The sequence below is a fragment of the Lepidochelys kempii genome, chromosome 1, assembly GCF_965140265.1.
Source record: "Lepidochelys kempii isolate rLepKem1 chromosome 1, rLepKem1.hap2, whole genome shotgun sequence".
NCBI lineage: Eukaryota > Metazoa > Chordata > Testudines > Cheloniidae > Lepidochelys > Lepidochelys kempii.
The window spans coordinates 151,964,916-151,986,329 of record NC_133256.1 but is presented as its reverse complement, the minus strand read 5'-3'; the positions used below and the strand labels follow the sequence as shown (position 1 = coordinate 151,986,329).

The following is a 21,414-nucleotide window of genomic DNA, read 5'->3' as shown; positions in this document are numbered from 1 at the left end:
CCTCCAACTTGGACAGCATTTCTCAAAAACAATATGCTGAATTGCATTGTTTGTTTTTAATGCAGGTGCTGCTGTAAAACAAAGTTGTTATTCTGAGATCAGTTGTAGGCATTCTCAGCTCAACTAGACTGTATGTTGTCAGGAAGGTGTGTAAGATTCTGGGTCAAAAACAGCTCCAAAAAGTAAAAATGAGACAGTAATTGATCAGGCTATTGCTCTTAAAACAAAGGCCTTTGAAACTTAAAGAGAAAATTCACTACCTATTTCTGTCTGTCCTTAAGGTTTCCTTATGTATCCAAACTCAGCCCACAGCCTTTATGGAAGTCTCCCAAAAGTCAGATGGAGTTTTGTATGATTAAGAACTGTAGGATCTGGCCTGTATTTTCAAATTAGGTAGTTTTAACTGCAACAGAGAATCCTTATGTTTTTACACACAAAGTAACCTCTAAAATCTATTTTCCTTTGGCCTGGAACTCTCTAGAAAGACTTAATTTCACACAGTGAGTATAATTTTTGTTTAAGGGTAACTACCTTTATTATCTTTCTTCGGTCTCCCTTTTTCTTCTTCTTATGCTGTTGAGTCTTTATGAATAACGTTGTGCTATTGACGGTGGAAATTACTCCAATAGTAATTCAATAATCTTAGCGTCAATGCTATAAATTAATCTTTCATATGACGTATGCCATTTCTGTAGGAACATTGCTTGCGAAACTAGTTTCGCCTTGAAGCTAAGGCGGAAAGATAAACAAGTCTCCGTCGCCAAAATACTGGCACTCTCTTCCTTCTTCCAAATCTTTTAAAGTCACGGAGCAGTATTTCCAGGATTATAGTGTTGCCTCTGCGGAGGGACTGTCGCTGGCTTTAAAAAAAGCTAATGCAAATTAGAGAAAAATAATTTTCTTTCAGAGATATGCAATGTATTAGTCACTTGTTATCGTGCTTAGAGGCAGACCTCATTTGCGCGTCTGCCAACTCGCTCACATCTGCTCAGAGCTGTTCAGGGCATTTTAACCTTGGCGGTGTAGTGCTGTAGTCCCACGGATCAAGAGCGAGTAATTAAAGCTCTAAGCAGCAGCAAAAATTCATAGCCGCCCATCTGCATAGCAGTTGCTTCAGTGTTTTGTTTTGGTGCCGAGTTCTAAGACGAAAAAGCAGAGATTGCAATGGTCCTTAGTGTTTCCCTGTACGACCGATGTCTGTGTGAGTCTTCCTACAACTGTGGGTTATTAACCCAGAGGAACATCGCAAAAGTTTGTACAGAAAGCCTGGCTTTGCTTTTACAGTAACTTTCGGATTCACGTAATAAACGTACGATTCTGCTGTTTGAAGAAGAGTCTTAAAATCAGATGACTGGCACATGCCTACCTGCTCTCTATAGGATAACCGTTTCTTTAAACGGTCTGAAGAAGATGATGTGAGGGTTTGGGACCAGTAGTTATGTAGAAACCTATAGACGTGCGCGCAGCTGCTTGTTTATAACTGCTGTCTAAAATGTTCCGTGATTTTCAGAAGTACTCGGAAAGTATTTCCCAAGAGGGGGAAACATTCGCATTGTAAACACTGTATATATTTTGAGGCGGGGTGGTACTCTTCAAGTATTGCTAAGCATACGCCGACTGAGTTGTTTGTAAGCCGCTCCAACTTCCCAAGCGCTTTTCTTAAATGATCGCTGAATATAACTGTCCATCTTGTGTCTAAAACGGTGCAGTTGAGTCCCCCGCCCCTCTCCCTCCAAACAAACCTTGCTGCATAGACAAAGTCCTGCGGGGAGCAGAAGGATCTCAGGCTAGTTAAGCTAGATAAAACGTTAGACAGAGGAGCAAGTTTAATATCTCGCTGCCGGCGCGCCGGCCATTTGCTGTATAATGAGTAGCTGCTTTACTCTCCGGAGAGAATCGCCTTCAAACTGCCTCCTCCTGGTGCTGGGTTGTGTGTCTGTCTGGGGAAAGGGGGGGAGGGGGCTGCTCCTAATCAATCAGCATCTCAAAGCTGTTGCTCCGTAAATGAGGGAACCACAGGCACTGTCAGCCACAATTATGCAAAATCAACTCGTCCGTGATCAATATCTGCTAACGTCCCCTGTGGATACTGCGGGGGGTCGGAGGGGTGCTCCCCCACCGTACGATACAGCGTGAGCAGCTGACTGCGAGAGAAAGCAACGTGGATCGGGGCGGTCAGAGGAAAACCAAGGGCGTATGTCCCATTAATCATTCTAGCAAGGGGTGCCGTGTGGGGAGAAGGGACCCGGAACGGTGGTATTTATAGCCAGATAATGCTGCGGAAATGAGTGCACCATTTCGCTCGGTTCTCACAGAAACAGGCGGACTTATCTATTCAATGTGTAGGGGTATTTTTTTTTCCAACCTGAAGTTTCCTGTCGGCAAAATAAGTGGGAAGGGTGGGATGGAAAACGCGTTTGTTCAGGGAGCTGAGTTAGATGTGCACAGCGAGCGTGGCCAAAGCCAGCCGTGTGTGTGTGGAGGGAAAGGTGGCTAAAGGTGTGTGTGTGTGTGTGTGTGTGTGTGTTCTTAAAAGCAATAGCCATACTAAATCAACCCAACATGGAAAGCTCCTGAGGTGTAAGGACTCTGAAGGGTTAATGGGGTGAGGGAGCCCGGCCCTGCGCGCTCTCCCTTTTCCCCGAGACTCCGCTCGGCGGATGCAATGTTCGCTTAATTACCTGAAATGCACATTTGTGCCAGGCCGGCTGTATCTATCTCTCTCCTGCTGCTCCTTCTGCGCAGCTCAGGCTCGGCTGCTGCCTGTTGTCTCTGGCGGCAGCAGCGGCGGAAACCCTCGCTCCTCTGTGTGTCTCTAAAATGGCGCGGACGGTCTAGGAAGTGAGAGATGCAGACGAGGGGGTCGGTGACAGAGGGAGCCTAAACTATCGCTTGGAAAGGGGGTCAAGACTGTGGCTAAGGGCCATCGATAAAAGGGGTTTAGATCTAGTGGCTCTGTGGCGTATGGTGCAGGAGCTGCCTTCTCTGGCAAGCATGTCCGCCTAGCTACCTCTCCCCCCCCCCGCTCATCTCCTCCCCGGAGGAGGAGGAGGGGGCGTTCTTAATGTCGCTGCTGGAGAAGTGGCAGGATGAAATGCGAAGCTGCCCTTCGCGATTTATACTCTAGAACACCCCCCCTCCCCGTGGAGCCGAAGCCTTTTCCGCTTCAGCTCCGCCATTCACACAAGGGAAATGTGTGGCGGGGGGAGAGGCGCAGAAGCGCAATGGAACTGGTGTCGCCACTCACCGCTTGCCAAGTACACGTTTCAGCGGTGACCCCTTCTAACACTCTCCCAGGGTGGCCCGGGGAGGGTCAGCTTCCCTGTGTCAAGGCCCCTCTTCACCCTAAGCAACCCCAGCTTGGGTGCCAGCCGTGTCTCTGCTTCAGCAAATAAAATATCCTCCTTTCCCCCCACCTCCTCGATGTATTTCAGTGGGGGGGGGGGTTCCGGGTCAAGCATGTGCCCCACGCTGAAGCAGATCTAATTAACCTGCAGACGCCGGCACCTCTGTGAACTCACCAAAGTGAGCCGGGTGCTCCCTTCCCAGCCCCATGTGCCGGGGGGGGTTTCTCCCTAAAAGGTGGGGTGGTTCCCCAGCGGATCGGCGCTGGCAGGGAAGGCTGGGACTCTGTCGCGTACGTGGGCGAGACGGCCAGGGTTATTTGAAGGCTCGCCAGCCATTTTAACTTTCCCTCGTTGGCCTCCTCTCCGCCGCCCTTCCTCCGATCCCAGGTTTATCATTAATTTAAAACTTTTGTTTGCAAATGGCGGTGAGAGCGCGGCACCGCTTCGCCTGGTAGCGTAGGCAGCTGCTGGGGGCTGGACTGGGGGAGAGAGCGGGGCCGCGCCGCGGAGTTACTTTCTGTGGCAGGCTCAGACGCGCGAGAGAGACCGAGCGGAGCCGCCGCACGTGAACCGAGCGCTGCTGCTCTGCCTCCTCCCGGGAGCGTCTGGCGGTGAAGCGTCCCCTGCCCGCGCCCCTGATCACGCACCGAGGCGGAGAAAGGGGTGCGTGCGGGAGGGCTCCCACACGGGGCAGGGAATCGTCACTGGGCCAGGCATGGAGGGACAGTGCTTGGCCGTGAATGGGGAGCGATTGAAGTCCTCGTTGCCTTCCTGCCCCGTGTCCCCGGCCCCCGGGAGGCCCTCGTATCCTTCGCCCCAGTGGGAAACACCCTCCTCGGCCCCCTAGTGTCTAATGCCTCCGCCCCCTCCCCCCCCTTTGATCCTCTCTGTCGGCCCCAGGGCCGGGGGCTTGCCCTTTGCGGCCCTCCCCCGCGAATCCAATCGCTGGCAGCTGGAGAGCCGCAGACAGAGGCCACAGTCATCTCTGCCTCCCCACTTCCCCCTCCCGCGGCTGCAGCGTCTGTCTGTCTGTCTGTGGGTGGAGTCCCTCTGGGCGCACCCCTGTCCCCGTCCTCTTCCCGATGTAGCTGATGCCGAGCAGCAGCTCTGACTGCCCTCAGATGGCTCCGCCGCGTTTTGTTTACACTGTAGAAAGTCCTGATAGCCTCGCTACACGTGACTGTGTGGGAGCCTCGGCAGGAAAGAGGAGTCAACACGCAGAGGAAAGAGGTTGTTTTAAAATCTTAAAATAGACACCGACCCTCGTGTGTGTGTTTCTTAAACCGAAATGCACTAGTGTTATGCATGACTCAATATGTATTTTAAATCGGTTTAGAGACCTAGCTGGCACATTTGTACTTAGCTTTATGGTTAAATGAAATGCCACACGTCACGGGTAAAGGTCAAACTTCTTTTTCTAATCCCCAGATCCATGCGGCGGCTACTTAGCCTGCTGCTTCCTAGCCTGGCTTGCAAAATGTGTTTCAAATCAGTGATGCTGTGTAGATCTTTCAAAATATACCTCGGGTATTTTTTAGTTTAAAAAAACCCTCCCCTTTAACCGCTGGTCTAATATTGGACCGCCGCTGCCAAAGCTGTACACTCGGTATCAAACTGTGCAATATGGTGTCTTTAAAGTAATTTCTAACAGTGGTGTCGGTAATTGTATAACTTGTAAATATGTTAGCCATAGGTATAAGAGAAACGAGGTGGCTAAACACGTTTACAAGCAGCTGTCCGTATTTAGGCTTCTAAATACTGTAGGAGTCCTGCTCTATAAATCAAAGTCCGGCTGAACAGTTTGGTCTAATCGAAGTCGATTGCTATGAATCCCCAATCCCTTTTCACTTCTCTTAGGGATTTTCACAGACCTAGAAAGGATCATTCCAGTGGCCTGCAGACAATCAGGACGGGGTAATTTATTGCACTATTTTCATTTCCGAAGGTCAGATTGTTTGTTTGACTACCTCTTGCTCTGTCGGTGCCACTTGCTTACTACATTACTTGCAGACTTTAACCCATGAAGCTTTCTAGCCGCCTGCAGTCCCATTGAGGGTGGGTCTGTGGCTTTTGCAGTGGAAACTGGCGAGCTGCCAGAAGGAGCTGGAGGTGGAAAGAGTAAAGGCGCCAAAAGGGAACTCGTGCGCCGCTGCATTCTCTCCCCTTCCTGGCTCTCTGCAGCTGCCAGTCCCCAGCCGGGCGTCCTCTCCTTTCCTTACCCTGCTTTCACCTTTTCCACTTGTTCCTAATCAAGAAGACGTCCTCACAATAGTGACTCAAGGGAAGTGGGGGGAGGGGCAAGGCGCTACCACTTTATACACTGGCTTCCCTGCCCAAGAGGCAAGAATGAGCGGCGGCGTCCCCTGGCCCCCGGCATCGGGTTTTTCTAGTTTCCAAGCCAGGAGTGTGTTAACAAAACTTTGCTGCTGCTGCTGCTGGCGTCAATGGCTGCCAAAAGTCTGTTGACGTTGCGAGGGAGACCCAAACGTTTCCCTTTTTTAATCAAATGCCCAAACAGCGCTGTGTGTGTCGGTGTCTGTCTCTGCATCGCGGGGCTGTGGCTGCGCGCGGAGAGCGCCGGGGACTGGGTGTTCCGGGCACCAGCGCGGCCGTCTCAGGCTGCCTGGCAGTGAGGGGGAAGGGGGCAAGAGAAAAAAGGAGCCAGGTTAGTGTTTTTAAGTGCTTTTAACACGCCGGCAGTGCTCTGACATTGCGTGTGTATCACGCTCTATATATAGCACCAAAGGGCTCGACCCGCCAGACACCTCCAGGAGGAAATTCCACCCTGTCTCACAGGAGGCTGAATTCTGCTGGGCAACCCCGGTAGCAGGCTAGTTTCCGAGGAGTTGGCGGAGCAGCGATCGGTAATTCCTGCCCCCGAGGGGAACGGGCTTTCCAGTCCGTGCTGGTACGTACGCGAGAGCTGCACGGCAGCAGCTGCAGCGTTGACTCTCGTGCGGAGGCGGCGGGGTCTCGCACCGACTGACTCCGGACTGGATAAACCAGCTTGGAAGTAGCCGGCCGTGGTGTGGATGTTTCGGGAAACTGGATCCGAGTTGGGCGGGCAAGGGTTTAAACGCGTCCTTTATTGCCCTGGCTGTAGTCACACACGCACAGTTCTGTGTTCTGGAGCGCGGCCGCGAACGCTCCAGCCCAGAGATCGGGGCGATCCGCGGAGGAAAATACCAAAGGAGCCGCGTTTCTCCCTCTCCCTGCGGGGAGGGTGGTGGACCCGCTGTAAATGGAGGGCAGGAGCCCCCTCTCCCCCCTTGCGTATTAAATGCTTCAAGGTTGGTGGAAGCGACAGAGGGATTTGCCTGCTGACAAAGGGGTGCTGGGGGGAGGTGGATTATTTGTAACGCTGAGGGGAGCCATCCCCGAGGGCGGTGGGTCACCCTCCTTCATCTTGCGACCCCTTGTCCGCAGAGGGAAAAAAGGAGTCGGAAGAGTTAAAGTCTCTTGCTTGTTGCAATGAAATTATGGCTGGCAGTGGCGCCGCTGTTTGTTCAACAGACCTCCACTTTTAAACAGTTCACAAAAAGTTCATCAGGGCGGCGATTATAAATACATACACACGTACGTATCCACGGCACCGCGCGACCCCGAAAGCGATCGCCAAGCCACCGCCTCCCCCCTCCGCTCCGAAAGGATAACTGGGATCAGTGTAGCCCTGTTAGAGGGCATTAATATTGCACGCCCTCTAGAAGCTGCTCAGCTGCACACGCGAAACGAGTGTGTGCGCGCGCGGGGGACGTGTCTTCGCTCACTCAGGGGATTGCAGTGGTGCTTTGGAGAGAGGATTGCAACATATTTCTTTGCAAGCGCTCAGTAGCAGGTCTGTGCTTCCAGCCGCACGCAGCCTGCCGGCACAGACACCTCGGCCTCAGGCAAACTTCGTGCAGCTGGGGGATGAGGGGTGGTTCTTGGCTTGCAGTCGAAAAGTAGGGTGTGTTTTTTAAATACTTCGGGCGTTGGCTGCCTTATTATTGGGCCCTTTGAGTTTGATCTCTTGTCTTGCCGGATCCAGCGAGTGAACCTTGAAGCCGCGAACGTAATTTTTAGTATTTCATTCTTTGCAAATGGCAGGGGCTTGACAGGCTTTAATTCAGGCACCGCAGCTGATGTTAATGATACACTTCCAGTGAGGAAACGAGGAGCATTAGCAGTTCCGCTAATGAGTAATATCAGTCTGCCTTTCGTGCCCTCCGTTTAAAAAAGGGAGAGCAGTGGGCCCCTTTACACACAGCCATATCTATTTGGACTTTGTGTCCATTCCTTACAGATGAGGCAGCGCACGGGGCGGCTACTAACCGTCTGTAAAACCCTAAATCACTCTCTCCATGCTGCTGCTCTATTGAAAACATTACGAGCCGTGCATCTGGAAACCAGTAAATCTGTCCAGAAACCGTCTTTCCAGTGAAATAACTCCTTTTGAATGATAGTGCGCTATCTAATCTCTACAGATTTTTGTGTCCTCACTGCAGGTTTTGTGGACTTCATTATTGAAAGCTAACAGTTCTGGAGGGAGGAGGGGAAACATGCTATTTCATTAATATACATTTGTTCCAGGCATAGGGCTTTACACAAAAGACTTCTCTAAGGAAAGGAGGAGAAAAAAATGTTTGAGAACACGGGGCTTTCCTGCCGTTTTATTTCCTGAATCTCTCTGAACGGGTGTGAAGTGGTGTGTTAAACACATAATCTGGAGTTCTTCCCCATTAAATAGCAAAGTAATCATTTGCATATCGTGGACTCGGACAAAGGAAATGAGTTTACTCGAGAAGCATATATGCTCTGGGAAACGTTATGGATTAAATTCCCCATGGTCAACCATCCATTACTGGCTTGTCTGCATGTGTAAAAAGAATGTCGTGCCTCCCGTTTGAAGGACTCTATTTTTGTAAGAGAGGAAGAGCTGAGGGATATCCTGTGCATTACAGTCTCCCCCTACTTATTAACCCAGCATTTAACAGCAGGATGCAGGCTGAAGCTCAGTCAAAAGAAACGACTCAACCTCCAAAGAGCAATTAAAATCCTGCACTGGAATAAATCATGCGCCGCGATAATCCTGTTAATAAAACGCAGCTTGTCCTGACACTTCACTCATGCAGCAAACTAGAATTTAATGGGGGTGGCGATGGCATTAGAAAGGGAAGAAAAGGCATTCCCCCTCCGTCGCTAGACGCGACAATCCGGTTACCTTTCACCTGCCTTTGCTGCTGCACCACACCGCGCCTATCCTCTCGGGCTGCTAATACTCCTCCAGCGAGCCTGCTAATGATTCCTTTCTCTGGAGTAAGCAGGCGTCATTTGAATTACTGAAAGCACTCGCAGCAGCTCCAATGCAAAAGCCATCAGGGTTTGGTGCTTAATCAAATCAAGGGGTGGGGAGCTCAGCAACCCACTTGCTATTTTTAACCCATGTGCAAACGTTAGAAGGGAGTTTTCCTTTAGCTCTGTTCCGCAGAAGCGCCTCTTCAGTTTAACTCGTACCGTACGAGCTTTCTCAGTAGTTAGTAGGGTGGGTGATATAGAGGGTATATACTTGTTGTTGTAATGCACTTTCTGCTCTTGTGTATTCCTAACGTAGATTTTTTTTTCTCCCCAGTTTAAAACGTACTATCCAGCGCGCAGAATCTCTCCTTATTTGGGTGTACATAAGGTGCATGGAGCACTTTTGGGGAACAGTGTTGACTTTGCCAGTCGAATTGTTTCTCAGTTCAAATTAAATGCATTGGAGAAACTTTTTTTTTTTTTTTAAATTGTCGATAGCCTGAAATGATTCTTAATTTTGTGGCTGTGCATGAGGGAAAAGATCCATCTCCTCTGACCTATAAATGCCCTCAATTTGCTCCTTTATTGCAGGGTAGCTGTCCCTTAGCGTTTAGCGTAGGCAGCTCACTCCCCACACCAATCCTGCATTCATTATTAATTACACGGAGGGAGGCTGGCTGGCTGCTCCACTGTGCTGTTTGCACTTCCTCCTAGACTAATCTCCTTAACTTTTGTTTTAATAGAATATAAAACCCTGAAGAAAAAGCAGCGCTTTTAAGACGACGACATGCTTTCTGCAACTCCCCTGTATGGCAACGTTCATAGCTGGATGAGCAATGAAAGGGTCCGCATGTGTGGAATTAATGAAGACAGGTAAATATTTAAGCTTCTGGCAAGTTAAACCACGCTGAGATTCTGTGATGTGAGATTTCAGAGTTCATTCGCTTTCCTAATGCCGGAGCAGATAGCTGCCTTCTTGCATCGAGATCAGGCCAGCATTAGGAGGGAAAACAGACACGTGTGTGACAGCAGTAGACCAGTCCCTGATTTACTGTTTAACAGGCACCTGGTTCAGTGAAGCAGTAGTGTCCTTTAAAAAATATTACTCCCCTAAGCAGCCTTTAAATGCACTTTTACACTTAATTTATTTTTTCATTCCTATGAAGGAGTATTAATCCAAATACATACTCTTTTAACTCTAAATGCTAGGCATGCCAGTCCCATCTGATTTGCCTCTCAGTGCCTTAAAACAAATGGCTTGCCCAGTGCTTAAAAATCGAAACAATGTCCTTTTTATCTAGGTACTGGATTCCTTATTGTCATCCCATATGTTATTTTTTTTCTCCTACTACTATTAATTCAAGAATCTTAGTTATGCTTCTTAATACATATTTTCTAAGTGGACTCTATGGCTAAAGGGACACCACTAACTTGAAATCTAGTTTATTTAAAAACAATAAGCCTCAACAGTACTTTCAGAGACTACACTTAGCTTTGAGTAGCCCAGCCAAGTTTTGTGATTTTTTTTAAACAATAACATTTTCCTGTTTCTTCCCCACTCCTCCTCTGTTTTTAAAGGACTTTCTTCTTTGTTGCTGACTGACAGCCCCTCAGAAACAGGGGTTTGCAATCTATGCAGGGGGAAACAGTGAAAGTGACTATTTGCCAGCTCTGTGCAAACACACAGTAAACAAACTGGGGAAAAAAGTTTTGCTATTGTTTTTCCTAATTGCTTCCAGGTATAGTAATATTAGGGGTTATTTGTATCAGTAACCGATTTAAAAAAAATCAGGAGTGTAACTTCAGTTTTTTTTCAAGTAGTTGTTAGCTCTTTAAATATCAGATGGTTGAAACTGTTTCTTCTGGGTAATGATGAAACTTTCCTTCTGCTTCATGTCAGCTGTTTTATTCATGGGATTTGAAAGTTGGCACTAAAGTATATTCTTTATCAGTGCTTTCCGTGATAAAAAGTCCCAGCCCTGTAACACTGGTATGGCGCAGATGTGGAGCTTCCTCTTTAGCATGGAATAGGTGACACTTGTATGACATTAGTGTATATTTAATTTTCTCTTTGCTAACACTTAGAGATGGTATGTGAATATGGTACGTTAAATGACATAATTATCACTAGATATGAAGTAGTTTTTTTTTTTTTTTTTTTTTTTAAAGAAAAAAAACTAACAAGTCACCAGCCTTCTGGGATACGTTCTTTTGAAGTGGACTGAAACATTTTCTTAATGTCAAAACCTTTTTTACCTTGAATCTGTTCTCAGGCAGTATTTAAATATCATTATATTTTGTGAGTTAATGTAGAGGATAGAGACCATTTCATATGGGATTGTTATGGGGAAATTGAAATATGGAGCCTTACAATCTTTTATTAATATTATATGCAAGGAATATTTTCAAATAGTAAGCTTACATTTTTAATAGGAAAATTCCAGTAAATGATGGCGATGCTCCGAAAAGCAGACTGGAATTAAGGGAAGAAAATCATCTGAATCACAGTGTGGTAAGAGATTAATAGCTTTAGACTGAAATAACATCTGTTTGGTTTTTTTTAATTTCATTTTTGTGAGAAGTTTCATTTAAATAAATGATTAAAATATTTTAAGTGCAGCAAGGACTACAGTTAAGACACAAGTTCCTTCAGGTAAGAGGCCTTCTTCAAGCTGTGGTAAAAGGTTATTTTTTATTTTTCAAAGGTGTGAAGAAGGCCTCATGGTAGAAATAATTTCATTCTGTTCTGTTATCTTGTTAATTCTTTTTTATGCAGAGTGGTACAACACCAACACTGTTATTTCTAAGCCATTAGGAATAATGTGTTGTGGCACACTTGTGATTCTAGCAGGATTAGTTTATAAAGTCACTAAATAGCCAAATAGCTGGTGTTTTGATTTATCTGTTTAAAAAGTTGGAAGTGAAAATCAAAAAATTTCAGCAATGTTTCATTGATGTACTTTTCATAGGGGCATAGTACTGGAAGAGACCTCCTGGATTATTGAGTCCAGCCCCTTGCTATCACTGGCAACCCGTTTATATAATTCTGTTAATAAATTTGTTAAGATTGTTTGTTTGTTTTTTGTTCTCCCACTACTACTGTTGTAGAAAAGGGGTGGCGAGTTTGGGTGTGGACCATACGTAGCCTCCTATCTTGGATTTTCCCTTGCAGACAGACTTATAAAAATGATGCCTGTTGGATATTTCAAAAGGCTTGTGCCCCTGAAGGGATTGCATTTTGGGATGACATAGTTGCTGTCATCTGCCTTGTAGAAAGGGTTTCTGCTGAGCAGTGGAAATTTAAGGAGATGATTATTTAAAGGCAGTATTAACGAAGTTAGGTTCCAAGTGCAAAAGGTTCAACACATTTGTCAAATTATTCATTTTAAAAACTTGTTTTAGTAAATGGTGCCCCTTTACAGCTAGTCAGGATCTCCAAGACAAAAACGAAGCAGCCAACATCTTAATTAATGAGTTTTATTTCCGGCAGTTGTGTTCACCAGTTCAATCAACCTACATACATTTTAACAATGAACAATGTATTTGTATTAGTATTGTTTCTCTTCAAAATTAAAGATGTATCTATAGTCTTGAGTAATGTTGTTTTTAACAACATGCAAAAATAACACATTTCTTATTCTACAAAGGTGGATGCAACCACAGCACATCGCATTGACAGTCTTGCAGCTCTGAGCATGGACAGGTCTGGACTTATGCGGGAAGGACTTAGAGTCCCCAGCAGTATTGTCTATTCCAGTTTATGTGGACTTGGCTCAGAGAAAGCACGGGATGCTACAAGTTCTATAGCTGGTCTTGGATTTACTCCTGAAAGAAATCCAGAGATACAGTTCAAATCGAATCCCTCTGAAGCAATAGAAAGTGCATCTGTCTCTGGAAAACCCCCAAATGGCTTCAGTGCTATATATAAAACACCACCTGGAATACAAAAAAATTCTGTTCCAACAGGGGAAACGCTAGGCTTGGACAGAACTTCAAGTGACAAACAAAGTCCTCTTACTGTCAATGGTGCTAGTTACCTAAGGCTTCCCTGGGTAAATCCTTATATGGAGGGTGCAACACCCGCTCTATATCCTTTTCTTGACTCACCAAATAAGTATTCATTGAACATGTATAAGGCATTGCTACCTCAGCAGTCCACATACAGCTTACCACAACATCTGACGTATTCACCTGTATGTACAAATGGTGAACGTTTTTTATACCTGCCGCCTTCTCACTACGTTACTCCCCACATTCCATCATCTTTAGCTTCACCAATGAGGATCTCGGCTGCTTCAGCATCTCCAGCAATTCCCCCACTAGTACACTGTCCAGATAAAAGCTTGTCTTGGAAGATGGGAGTCAGTCCTGGAAATCCTGTTGACTCTCATGCCTATCCACATATTCAGAACAGCAAACAGCCCAGAGTCCCATCTGCAAAGTCAGCTGCAGGTAATATGTCAACAGACCCTGCTATCTTGTTATCTCATTCGCCGAGACCATCTCCTAGAGTTCATCTGCCCACACAAGTTGGGGATACCTACTCAGAGTATCACAAACAGTTTTCCAGAATTTCGACGTCTCCTTCTTCAGTTACGCTCCCAAAGCCATATGTGAGTGTAAGTAATGAATTTCCTCCTTCCCGACTGTCTAATGGAAAAGTTCCCAAAACACATGACACTGGTGAAATTTCACAGCAAGCTACAACACATGTAAGAAAAACAGGTCACGATAGAAAGGACAGCCGGTCACCTCTGCCACTAGAAAAACAAACAACTGCCAAAGATGTCATAGACAAACCACTAGACTTGTCATCAAAAGTGGTTGATGCAGAGACAACCAAATCTGACCTTATTAAAAAAATGGCACCAACTGTTTTAGTTCATAGCCGAGGTGGAAGTGGATTAGTTTTACCTGGAAGTGATGTTCAGAAAGAAACTATTTTTCCTTCAGGAAATGGTTGTCCTCTTTATAGACCTGAAATAATTAGCACCGCACCTTCATCCTGGGTTGTTCCTGGTCCAAGTCCGAACGAAGATACCAGTGGTAAAAACATGCAGTTGAAAAACAAAGCATTAGACTGGGTGATACCACAACAGCGAAGCTCTTCTTGCCCTCGGATGGGTGGAACAGAAGCAGTAGTCAGTAATATTTCAGGGTCTGTGTCAAGCGGAGGTCGGCCCGCATCTGCTTCACCAGCTCCAAACGCCAATGTAGACTGCACCAAGACAAACAGGAGTGCTATGGAAAGTACTGCGTCTGTCATACAGCATATAGGACAACCTTTAGCAACGTCTGCAAAACATAACAGTAAAGTGACTAAATCCAATAATCAAGAATCTAGTTTCAAAGCAAATGAGAATGCCCTTGCATCAAGTTCCATGTTTTTACCTCCAAATGAGGCATTCCGATCTCCACCATTGCCGTATCCAAGAAGTTATCTCCCGTTTCCTGTTCCAGAGGGTATAGCTATAAGCCCTTTATCTTTACATGGAAAAGGACCTGTGTATCCTCATCCACTTTTGTTACCCAATGGCAGTCTTTTCCCTGGGCATCTGGCACCAAAACCTGGCATTCCATACACCCTGCCAGCTGCTAGAGGAGAGTTTATGACCTATCAGGATGCCCTGGGGATGGGGATGGTACATCCTATGTTGTTACAGCATTCAGTTTTGGAAATAAATAAGGATGAAAAATCAGAAAGAAGATCTAGGTCACATGAAAGGCTCCGCTATGAGGATCCTGCTACAAGAAACAGATTGCCAGAGATGCTGGAAACCAGTACAAAGACACATTATGAAGTACCTATTGATAAGAACACAAAATCACACCAAAGTTCAAGTCATAGTAAGAACGCGGCCAAAAGTGACAAACACATCTTTACAGATCTTCTGCGAGATGAACAAGATGTGAAAAGTGAAACAAATGTAGCAAAAACTGGCTTTACTACTGAAAGCAGTAATCAGACTAGTGACTCCACAAAGCGCAAGGTAGAACAAGTGTTGCAGCACAGAGATTTTATTGTAATGAGAGAAGAGTTTGGAAGAAATAATGATTTCCACGAAACCTATAATTTTAAACAGGCTCAGAATTCATCACTGTTCAATTTAAGGAAAGAGGATGTATCAGGAAGCCAAAATAAAGAAAGATTACCAGTTCAGCCTTCCTCTGCTTTCTTAGAGAATACTCATGGGAGTGATGGTCCAGCTATGTGTTTTGGCAAAGTACAGGATGGTGCAAAACAACTTTGTATGGGAAATATACAGTCAAATATTGAATCTAATCAGACATATACCAAAGATGGAACTGATGATCTAGAAGCTACTGATGGCAAAATTTTGAAACCCAAGCCGTCTAAATTGGCAAAAAGAATTGCAAACTCTGCTGGCTATGTAGGTGATCGATTCAAGTGTGTTACAACTGAACTGTATGCAGATTCTAGTCAACTCAGCCGAGAGCAGCGGGCACTGCAGGTGAGTCTGTGAGGTTTAACTACCAAAGCATTTGTTTGTGTTTTTTTGTTTATAAAGTCACAGTCAAGTATTAAATTTGATATATCCTACACAGGTGGGGAATATGTTATTTGGTCTAGATGTTGCCAGAAATGGTAACAATAACTTTTTGTTTATAAAACTGTGAAGCCAGGTTATGTGAATAGTAGTAGATGTGAACTATATGTGAACTATATGTATTCACTAGTCAGTTTAAAAAATGCTTTAAATGAGAACTGATAAAGTGCTGATAACATAAGTATTAAATATTCTGCAGTTAGGGAAGCTGAAGAATGCATGATATGTTAGACTCGTGGTTGCTTTAGCTTCTCAGTAGGCTTGTACTGTAAGATAGCAAAGGGTATCCAGAAGTTCTGATTAGTATACCATACGTGACATTTGATGGAGAGGAGTAGCAGCCATGTGTTGGTGGGTGTTATGCAACTTTTATGCAACCTTTTCACCAATCAAGAATGTAGTAAAAGAATAGAAGCAGTATTGAATTTGATGTTGAGCGATGACAGATATTGTATAGGAATTTCCTTAAGATACTTTACTTTTAATTAAAAGATGAGTTAAACCAAATTGTTGTGCATTGTTAAGAAAAGAATTGGTTATGCTTATAAAAATGGATGAAATTATTTAAATGATCCATTGAGTGCCCATTTTAATTACATAGATGGAAGGATTACAAGAGGACAGTATTTTATGTCTACCTGCTGCTTACTGTGAGGTCAGTTCTTCAAATTTTTATTACTAGAATCTTACATAAACCTTTGAGTTAAATTTCATTTCCAAATACACAAAGGGAAGTTTGTGGGCCATGGTCGTCTTTATTCATTGTGCAGTTTCTGTTTTTATGTTTTTGTTTTGTTTCTTATACCTCCAAAACAGAATGTTTTTGTTTATATACAGTATATCTTTATATATGAAAGAATTGTGTGGATTTTTACATATAGATACTAGAAATTTTGAATATTTTTATACAACTGAGATATTTTAAACTTTTATATATTAGATATATATCTCAAACCTTGGTTTTGAGCAGATTTTTCTTTGGAAATACTTTCATATAAGGTAAGGTAAATGGAGTAGCTTTTATTGTGAGATTTTTTTTCATATCAATTCTCTTTCTAGCGTGCAATGATGCGCTTCTCAGAGTTGGAGATGAAAGAGAGAGAAGGCCACACAGCAACCAAAGACTCAGAGGTCTGCAGATTCAACCAGGCAGACTGGGAAAACTTGAAAGGAAATAATGAAAAGAAGCCAAAGTCTGTCACTCTGGAAGATGCCATTGCTGATCAAAATGACAATGATAGATGTAAGCACATTTAGAAGGCTTTTTGAAGTGTGTGTGTGTATGTATGTATACTGTAGCAGTTTGTCCTAAAACTACATAGTATATGGAAACTAGTAGAATTTTTATCACTACAGAATGTTGTAAATAAAAGAGTGATTAATAGTGACAGCAGTAACTAATACAAATTTACATAACCGTATCTAGTCACCTTTTCGTATATAGAGTTGTGACCTCTGCCGTTTTCCATGCATATTTTTTGATCTATGAATGTCGGTTGAAAGTTGCACCTTTCGGCAGGTTATTGTCATAGTAGTTCTCGCTCTAAATGGATCTACTTTGCAGTAGATGAACTAGTACCTTAACAGATTAAACTAAAAACCCAGGCTCTTATTGCACCATCAGTTTTTTTTAAGTTTTTAAGAACTTTCCGATTTTCCCTTTTGTGACGTTCTTTTTAAAAACGGGTGGCACCGTTAAGTTCCAGTAATGTAGCTTTCCTTCACTATATGGGGGCAGGCAAAATGGAAGGGTGGCAGGGGAAGTCAAGTATATAATCTACGGCATCTACTTTATTTATAAATAAACTGTAGCTGTGAAATTGAAAATGCATGTGTAACTATCTCATCCCCTCCACTTATTACTGTGGCAGGGTATGTATGTGTTAGACCATCAGAAGTCCTCAAGGGCAGTCACCATGCTGTGAAACTGTCTGTTGCTGATGCCATTGTTGTTTGGACCAAGGGAAAGAGACTTTGCAGTAGCGTGGGACAGTGTATGGAAGTACTGTCATTGAGCTCTATTGCAAAAAGCACAAAGCACTTTTTTTCTTAAGTCATATTAATTTTTTAATGTATATTTGTAAAATTAGTTCTAATTCATAGCAAGTGGTGTGGGTTCCATCAGTGTCCAAACCGTTTTCCTTGCAACAGCTTGTAACAAGGTAATTAAGGAGCTGATCACTGTTTTATTCCGTATTTGCAGAAAATTCAAAGTTGCAATTCAAGAAAAACGTTAGTAGAACACTGGATGGTCTGTAGTATATGTATAATTTGTTGGGTTGATGTGCATAGTCGGGAACTTATGAGTAGGGCTGGTAGAAAATGTCATCTAAGCGATTTAATAATTGTGAGTTATTGTCCTGGTCTTTGTTTAATAATTTTGGTGGACAGGATGATGATCTGCACCTGCTCAGTTCCTCACCTAAGTCAAGTTACTGTGGTGTTGCGGCCACTAAAATAAAATATGTGAACAAAAAAGTAGCTTGGCAAAGTAACAGTGAAGATTTCATTTTTAATCTACAGCTAATATCAGAATGGCAACCAAGCTTAGCTTCTAGAAACTCAGCCTCCTATTCCCTGAGGTCTATTGAGTGAGTTTTCAGGAGCAATGAGGCCTTGTTGTTCTACAGTATCCCATTGCCTGGTCATAAGCATGATAGACTTTCTACAGGGTGCTACTGCTAGAGCTTTCAGTTCCCAGCATTACTCACACCTCAGAGTGCACTGCACACTTGTAATGGCCTCCATTAAATCCCACACACATTTTGAAACATCAAAGTGGTGTAAGAGCAGCAGCATCTGGGTCGTGCCACCTGGATGCCACTGTTGGAGGGAGGGCAGGTCACCTAAGCTCTCACAGAGGTAGGCTGAAGGGAAGAACAGGCTATTGCCAAAAGTAGATCAAACCGGAGTTGATTAATGAGAGAGAAAACAGGGAATAGTCCGGAGGGTGAGAGAAGGAGAGAGAAAAGTTTCTTCAGATGCACATCTCACTTGTTTGAGGATTATCCCTCACTATTATAAATGTAATCTTAATTACACTTTTGAAGATGCAGAAAATAGCAAAAAAATAAAACCAAACCGTACAATTGCAGTTGTCTCAAATCCATAACTTAGCAGTGTTCTGGCTTATGAGACTCCATTGGATGAAATGCATTTGGAACTAGTAAAGAATTGCTGGGTGTGGGGGAGGGTATTATGACGTTTTGTGAGTATGTTCCTGTGCGCAATTAATTAGCTATGAATTAATGGGAAGTTTTATAGGCTTGCTAAAATTGCAAAATCTATAAACTTTTAAAAATGCAGCTTTCTTTTAGCAAGTTTCTCTTGCATGTGATGGGCTTTGCAGCAACTATGCTTGCAGATACTAATTTGGTTCCCAAGGCAGGTCTGCACTTAGCCCTGGTCTACGCTGCAGGGTTAGGTCGATGCAAGGCAGCTTACGTCGACCTAACTCTGTAAGCATCTTAATTAAAATGTTGCTCCTGCCGATGTAACTCGGTCCGCTATGCCAACTTAATAACTCCACCTCTGTGAGAGGCGTAGCAATTAGGTTGACACAGTGTCAGTGCATTGCTTACACTGTTCTGAAGCCATCCCACAGTGCCCCACACTGACAGTACAATTGGCACAAGTGCTCCTGGTGAGGTTGTGCGCTGCCGACACAAGGAGCATAGTGTGGCTATGCAAAAGTGATTTAATTACTCATTGGCTGTACATCAATGTAACTTAAGTCAACATCATTTTTGTAGTGGGACATACCCTTAAAGTGCTGCAGCGGCATAGCTGCACCGTTGTAGAGCTTCAGTGAAGATGTTACTAGCCGACGTGAGAGTTTCTACCATTGGTGTAGTTAATGCACCTCCGGAAGAGGCAATAGCTATGTTGATGGGAGAATATAGCACTATCTATAGTGGGGGTTAGGTCAGTATAACTGCATTGCTCAAGGATGTGGATTTTTCATACCCCTGAGTGACTTAGTGATACCGGTGTAAGTTTATAGTATAGACCTGGTCTCAGTAAAAATTTTTTACGGCCCTGTTTCACCTTCTGCTCCTTGGTATAGCAGCTGATTAAATCAGGGATATGAATTTTGCACTTCTTGAATGCCTCTAGCATAGTATTTTTGGTGCTCTGGTGCAGCTTGAATTGCTGGGAATCCTGACCCATCTCTCTAACCGAATAACAACTGGCAAAGATGTGATAAACTTTGCCTAGTGTTCTCCTCAATTTACCAGCTGTGGCTTTCAACAACCATGCTCACAGGAGAAAATGTAAATACTCTCATTCCCCCCCCCCCAACCCCCACCATCCAATTCCTAATCTCTGCTGAAAGGTTTAAAATTGAATAGAACTTTAAACAACTGTATTTCAGAACTTCTCCTAGCTTATGCTCTGCCTCCTATGTTGGATCTTGATGCTGAAAAGATGCTACATTTTGTTTTATATAATGTTCATAAATTTCTATCTAATATTACAGCAGTAGGCCTTCCAGATGCTAGCAGGAAATGCACGAACAAAATTATTTGATTAATCAGTAATTTTTGGTAAAATGTTAAATTTGAGCCCTGCTGTGAACCTTCAGCTGGCTAACCTGAATTTGAAAGAAAAACAAATACAATTTAAAGCCTGATCCTGTAATGTGGTATGCAGCTCAACTGCTGTGACCTTGCAAGGCCCCAGTCATGTCAGTGGGGCCCTGTGCAGGGTTCAGTAGTCTGTGCATAGAACATAATACAGGATCATTGCCTTAAGATCTAGTGGGAGTTTCAGACACTACTTCTATAACTCTTGCCTCCTACAGCAATAATAATGGTATAATGAATATTTTTGCCACTCTGCCTTTTTTTTTTTTTAAATGAATTCGTACAGCCATCTGACAGCCCCAGTTTTTTTTCTGGGCTGTCTCGGGGGTTTAGTCAAGTGGCACATGGGTAAAGCCTTGCCATCCCCCAAAACTCCATGATAACGTAATAAACTGGTTCACATTGTCTAATGACTTCTAAGACGTTTCTTCAGTGTTTAGAATGCAGACTGTTGCTAGGAATAGGCTCTCTCTCTCTCTGCAGAAGAGTACAAAGATTCAAACTTGGTTAAATAGAGGGATAAACTGTAAGTGTCTTAATACTCTTCTATCTTGTTTAGGACTCAGTGGGAAATATGCGAACAGTAGTGAAGCTGCTTTGTTGCTAAGGTGACTAGTAAATGTTGCTGTGGCAATGCTTCTATAGAGCATTTCCATAGCACAAACACAATAAATTATGGGATGTGTGTGTCGTGAGTCATAGAAATGTTCAGTGATCAAGTGATTTAAGCATACAGATAGGTACATTTACTTCAGTGTAGGTCATGTGACACAAGCATGTTGGTAAACCACCACAATTTTTGAGCAGTACTAAAATCATACAAAAATATGTAAGAGTAAATAAAATTCTACAAGCTGCAAATGTCTTGATAGACAAACTGGTAGTTTTGCTTCTCTGATATTACAGTAGAGAGATACCCGTTTTTATTTTTCTCTATTAAGGATTAAACAGTATGTTCAGAGATTTTGGGGAATGTGGGTGTGAGGAGGAGATTATGGCAATTCTGTGCATGGAAGTATAATGCCTTTTATTTGCAAGGAGGTTAAAATTCAGATGTTAAGAACTGATCTGCAGCCTCTTTGCTAGGTGTCTGTTTCTTAGCACACAGCATGGGTAATCCTTCAGTTTCTTGCTTGTATGCATGCTGAGTAATGAAAGATCAAAACAGCAAACATTCTGTTGTTGCCATTTGGCTTGGTCAGCATTACCTTGCAATGACTGGCAGTGGTGCAAAAAAGCCTCATGATTCTGAATATAATGGATTTAGGTGAAGGGAACAAGGATGGAAAATATCCGGGAAAAGACATCCAGAGAGGGAAAATGTGAATTTTTTCCCCCCATGGGATAGTCAGAATATGGCTTGCTTTATCTTGACAAGCGACTTGGCTGAATGAATTCTATTTTTGTTGTGATCTTGGTGATGAATGCTAGTTCATGTTCAGATAAAGTGTCCTGTGAAAAGTTGGGATGAGGACTAAAAGGCATCTTACTTAAATGCCTGCAGTGAGAAGTCACTGAAGAGGAGAGGAAAAACTGGTTCTAGTTGCCACTTTATCTATAAAGAAAGAACTGCAGTTTAAAAACTAAGGTATGTGTTTTCTGTTCACATTGTATGGGAGATGTGTTGTTAAATAGAAT

At 43.8% G+C, this 21,414-nt stretch overlaps 1 protein-coding gene across 14 annotated transcripts in view; it reads left to right on the top strand.

Moving 5' to 3' along the window:
• The window catches only part of BCOR (BCL6 corepressor), a 78,855-nt gene that overhangs the window by 22,268 nt on the left and 35,173 nt on the right, over positions 1 to 21,414 (top strand). For 6 of the 14 annotated variants that reach the window (XM_073358437.1, XM_073358417.1, XM_073358483.1 and 3 more), the window contains exons 2-6: positions 9,365 to 9,494; positions 11,055 to 11,133; positions 12,269 to 15,094; positions 15,792 to 15,845; positions 16,250 to 16,433. In XM_073358437.1, coding sequence (XP_073214538.1) covers positions 9,409 to 9,494; positions 11,055 to 11,133; positions 12,269 to 15,094; positions 15,792 to 15,845; positions 16,250 to 16,433 — 3,229 coding nt within the window. In that variant the 5' untranslated portion in view covers positions 9,365 to 9,408. Of the gene's footprint in view, positions 1 to 4,053; positions 4,578 to 4,609; positions 5,262 to 5,876; positions 6,013 to 9,364; positions 9,495 to 10,199; positions 10,361 to 11,054; positions 11,134 to 12,268; positions 15,095 to 15,791; positions 15,846 to 16,249; positions 16,434 to 21,414 lie in introns of those variants that run through there. The other 8 variants (XM_073358444.1, XM_073358427.1, XM_073358382.1 and 5 more) reach the window with 7 other exon arrangements.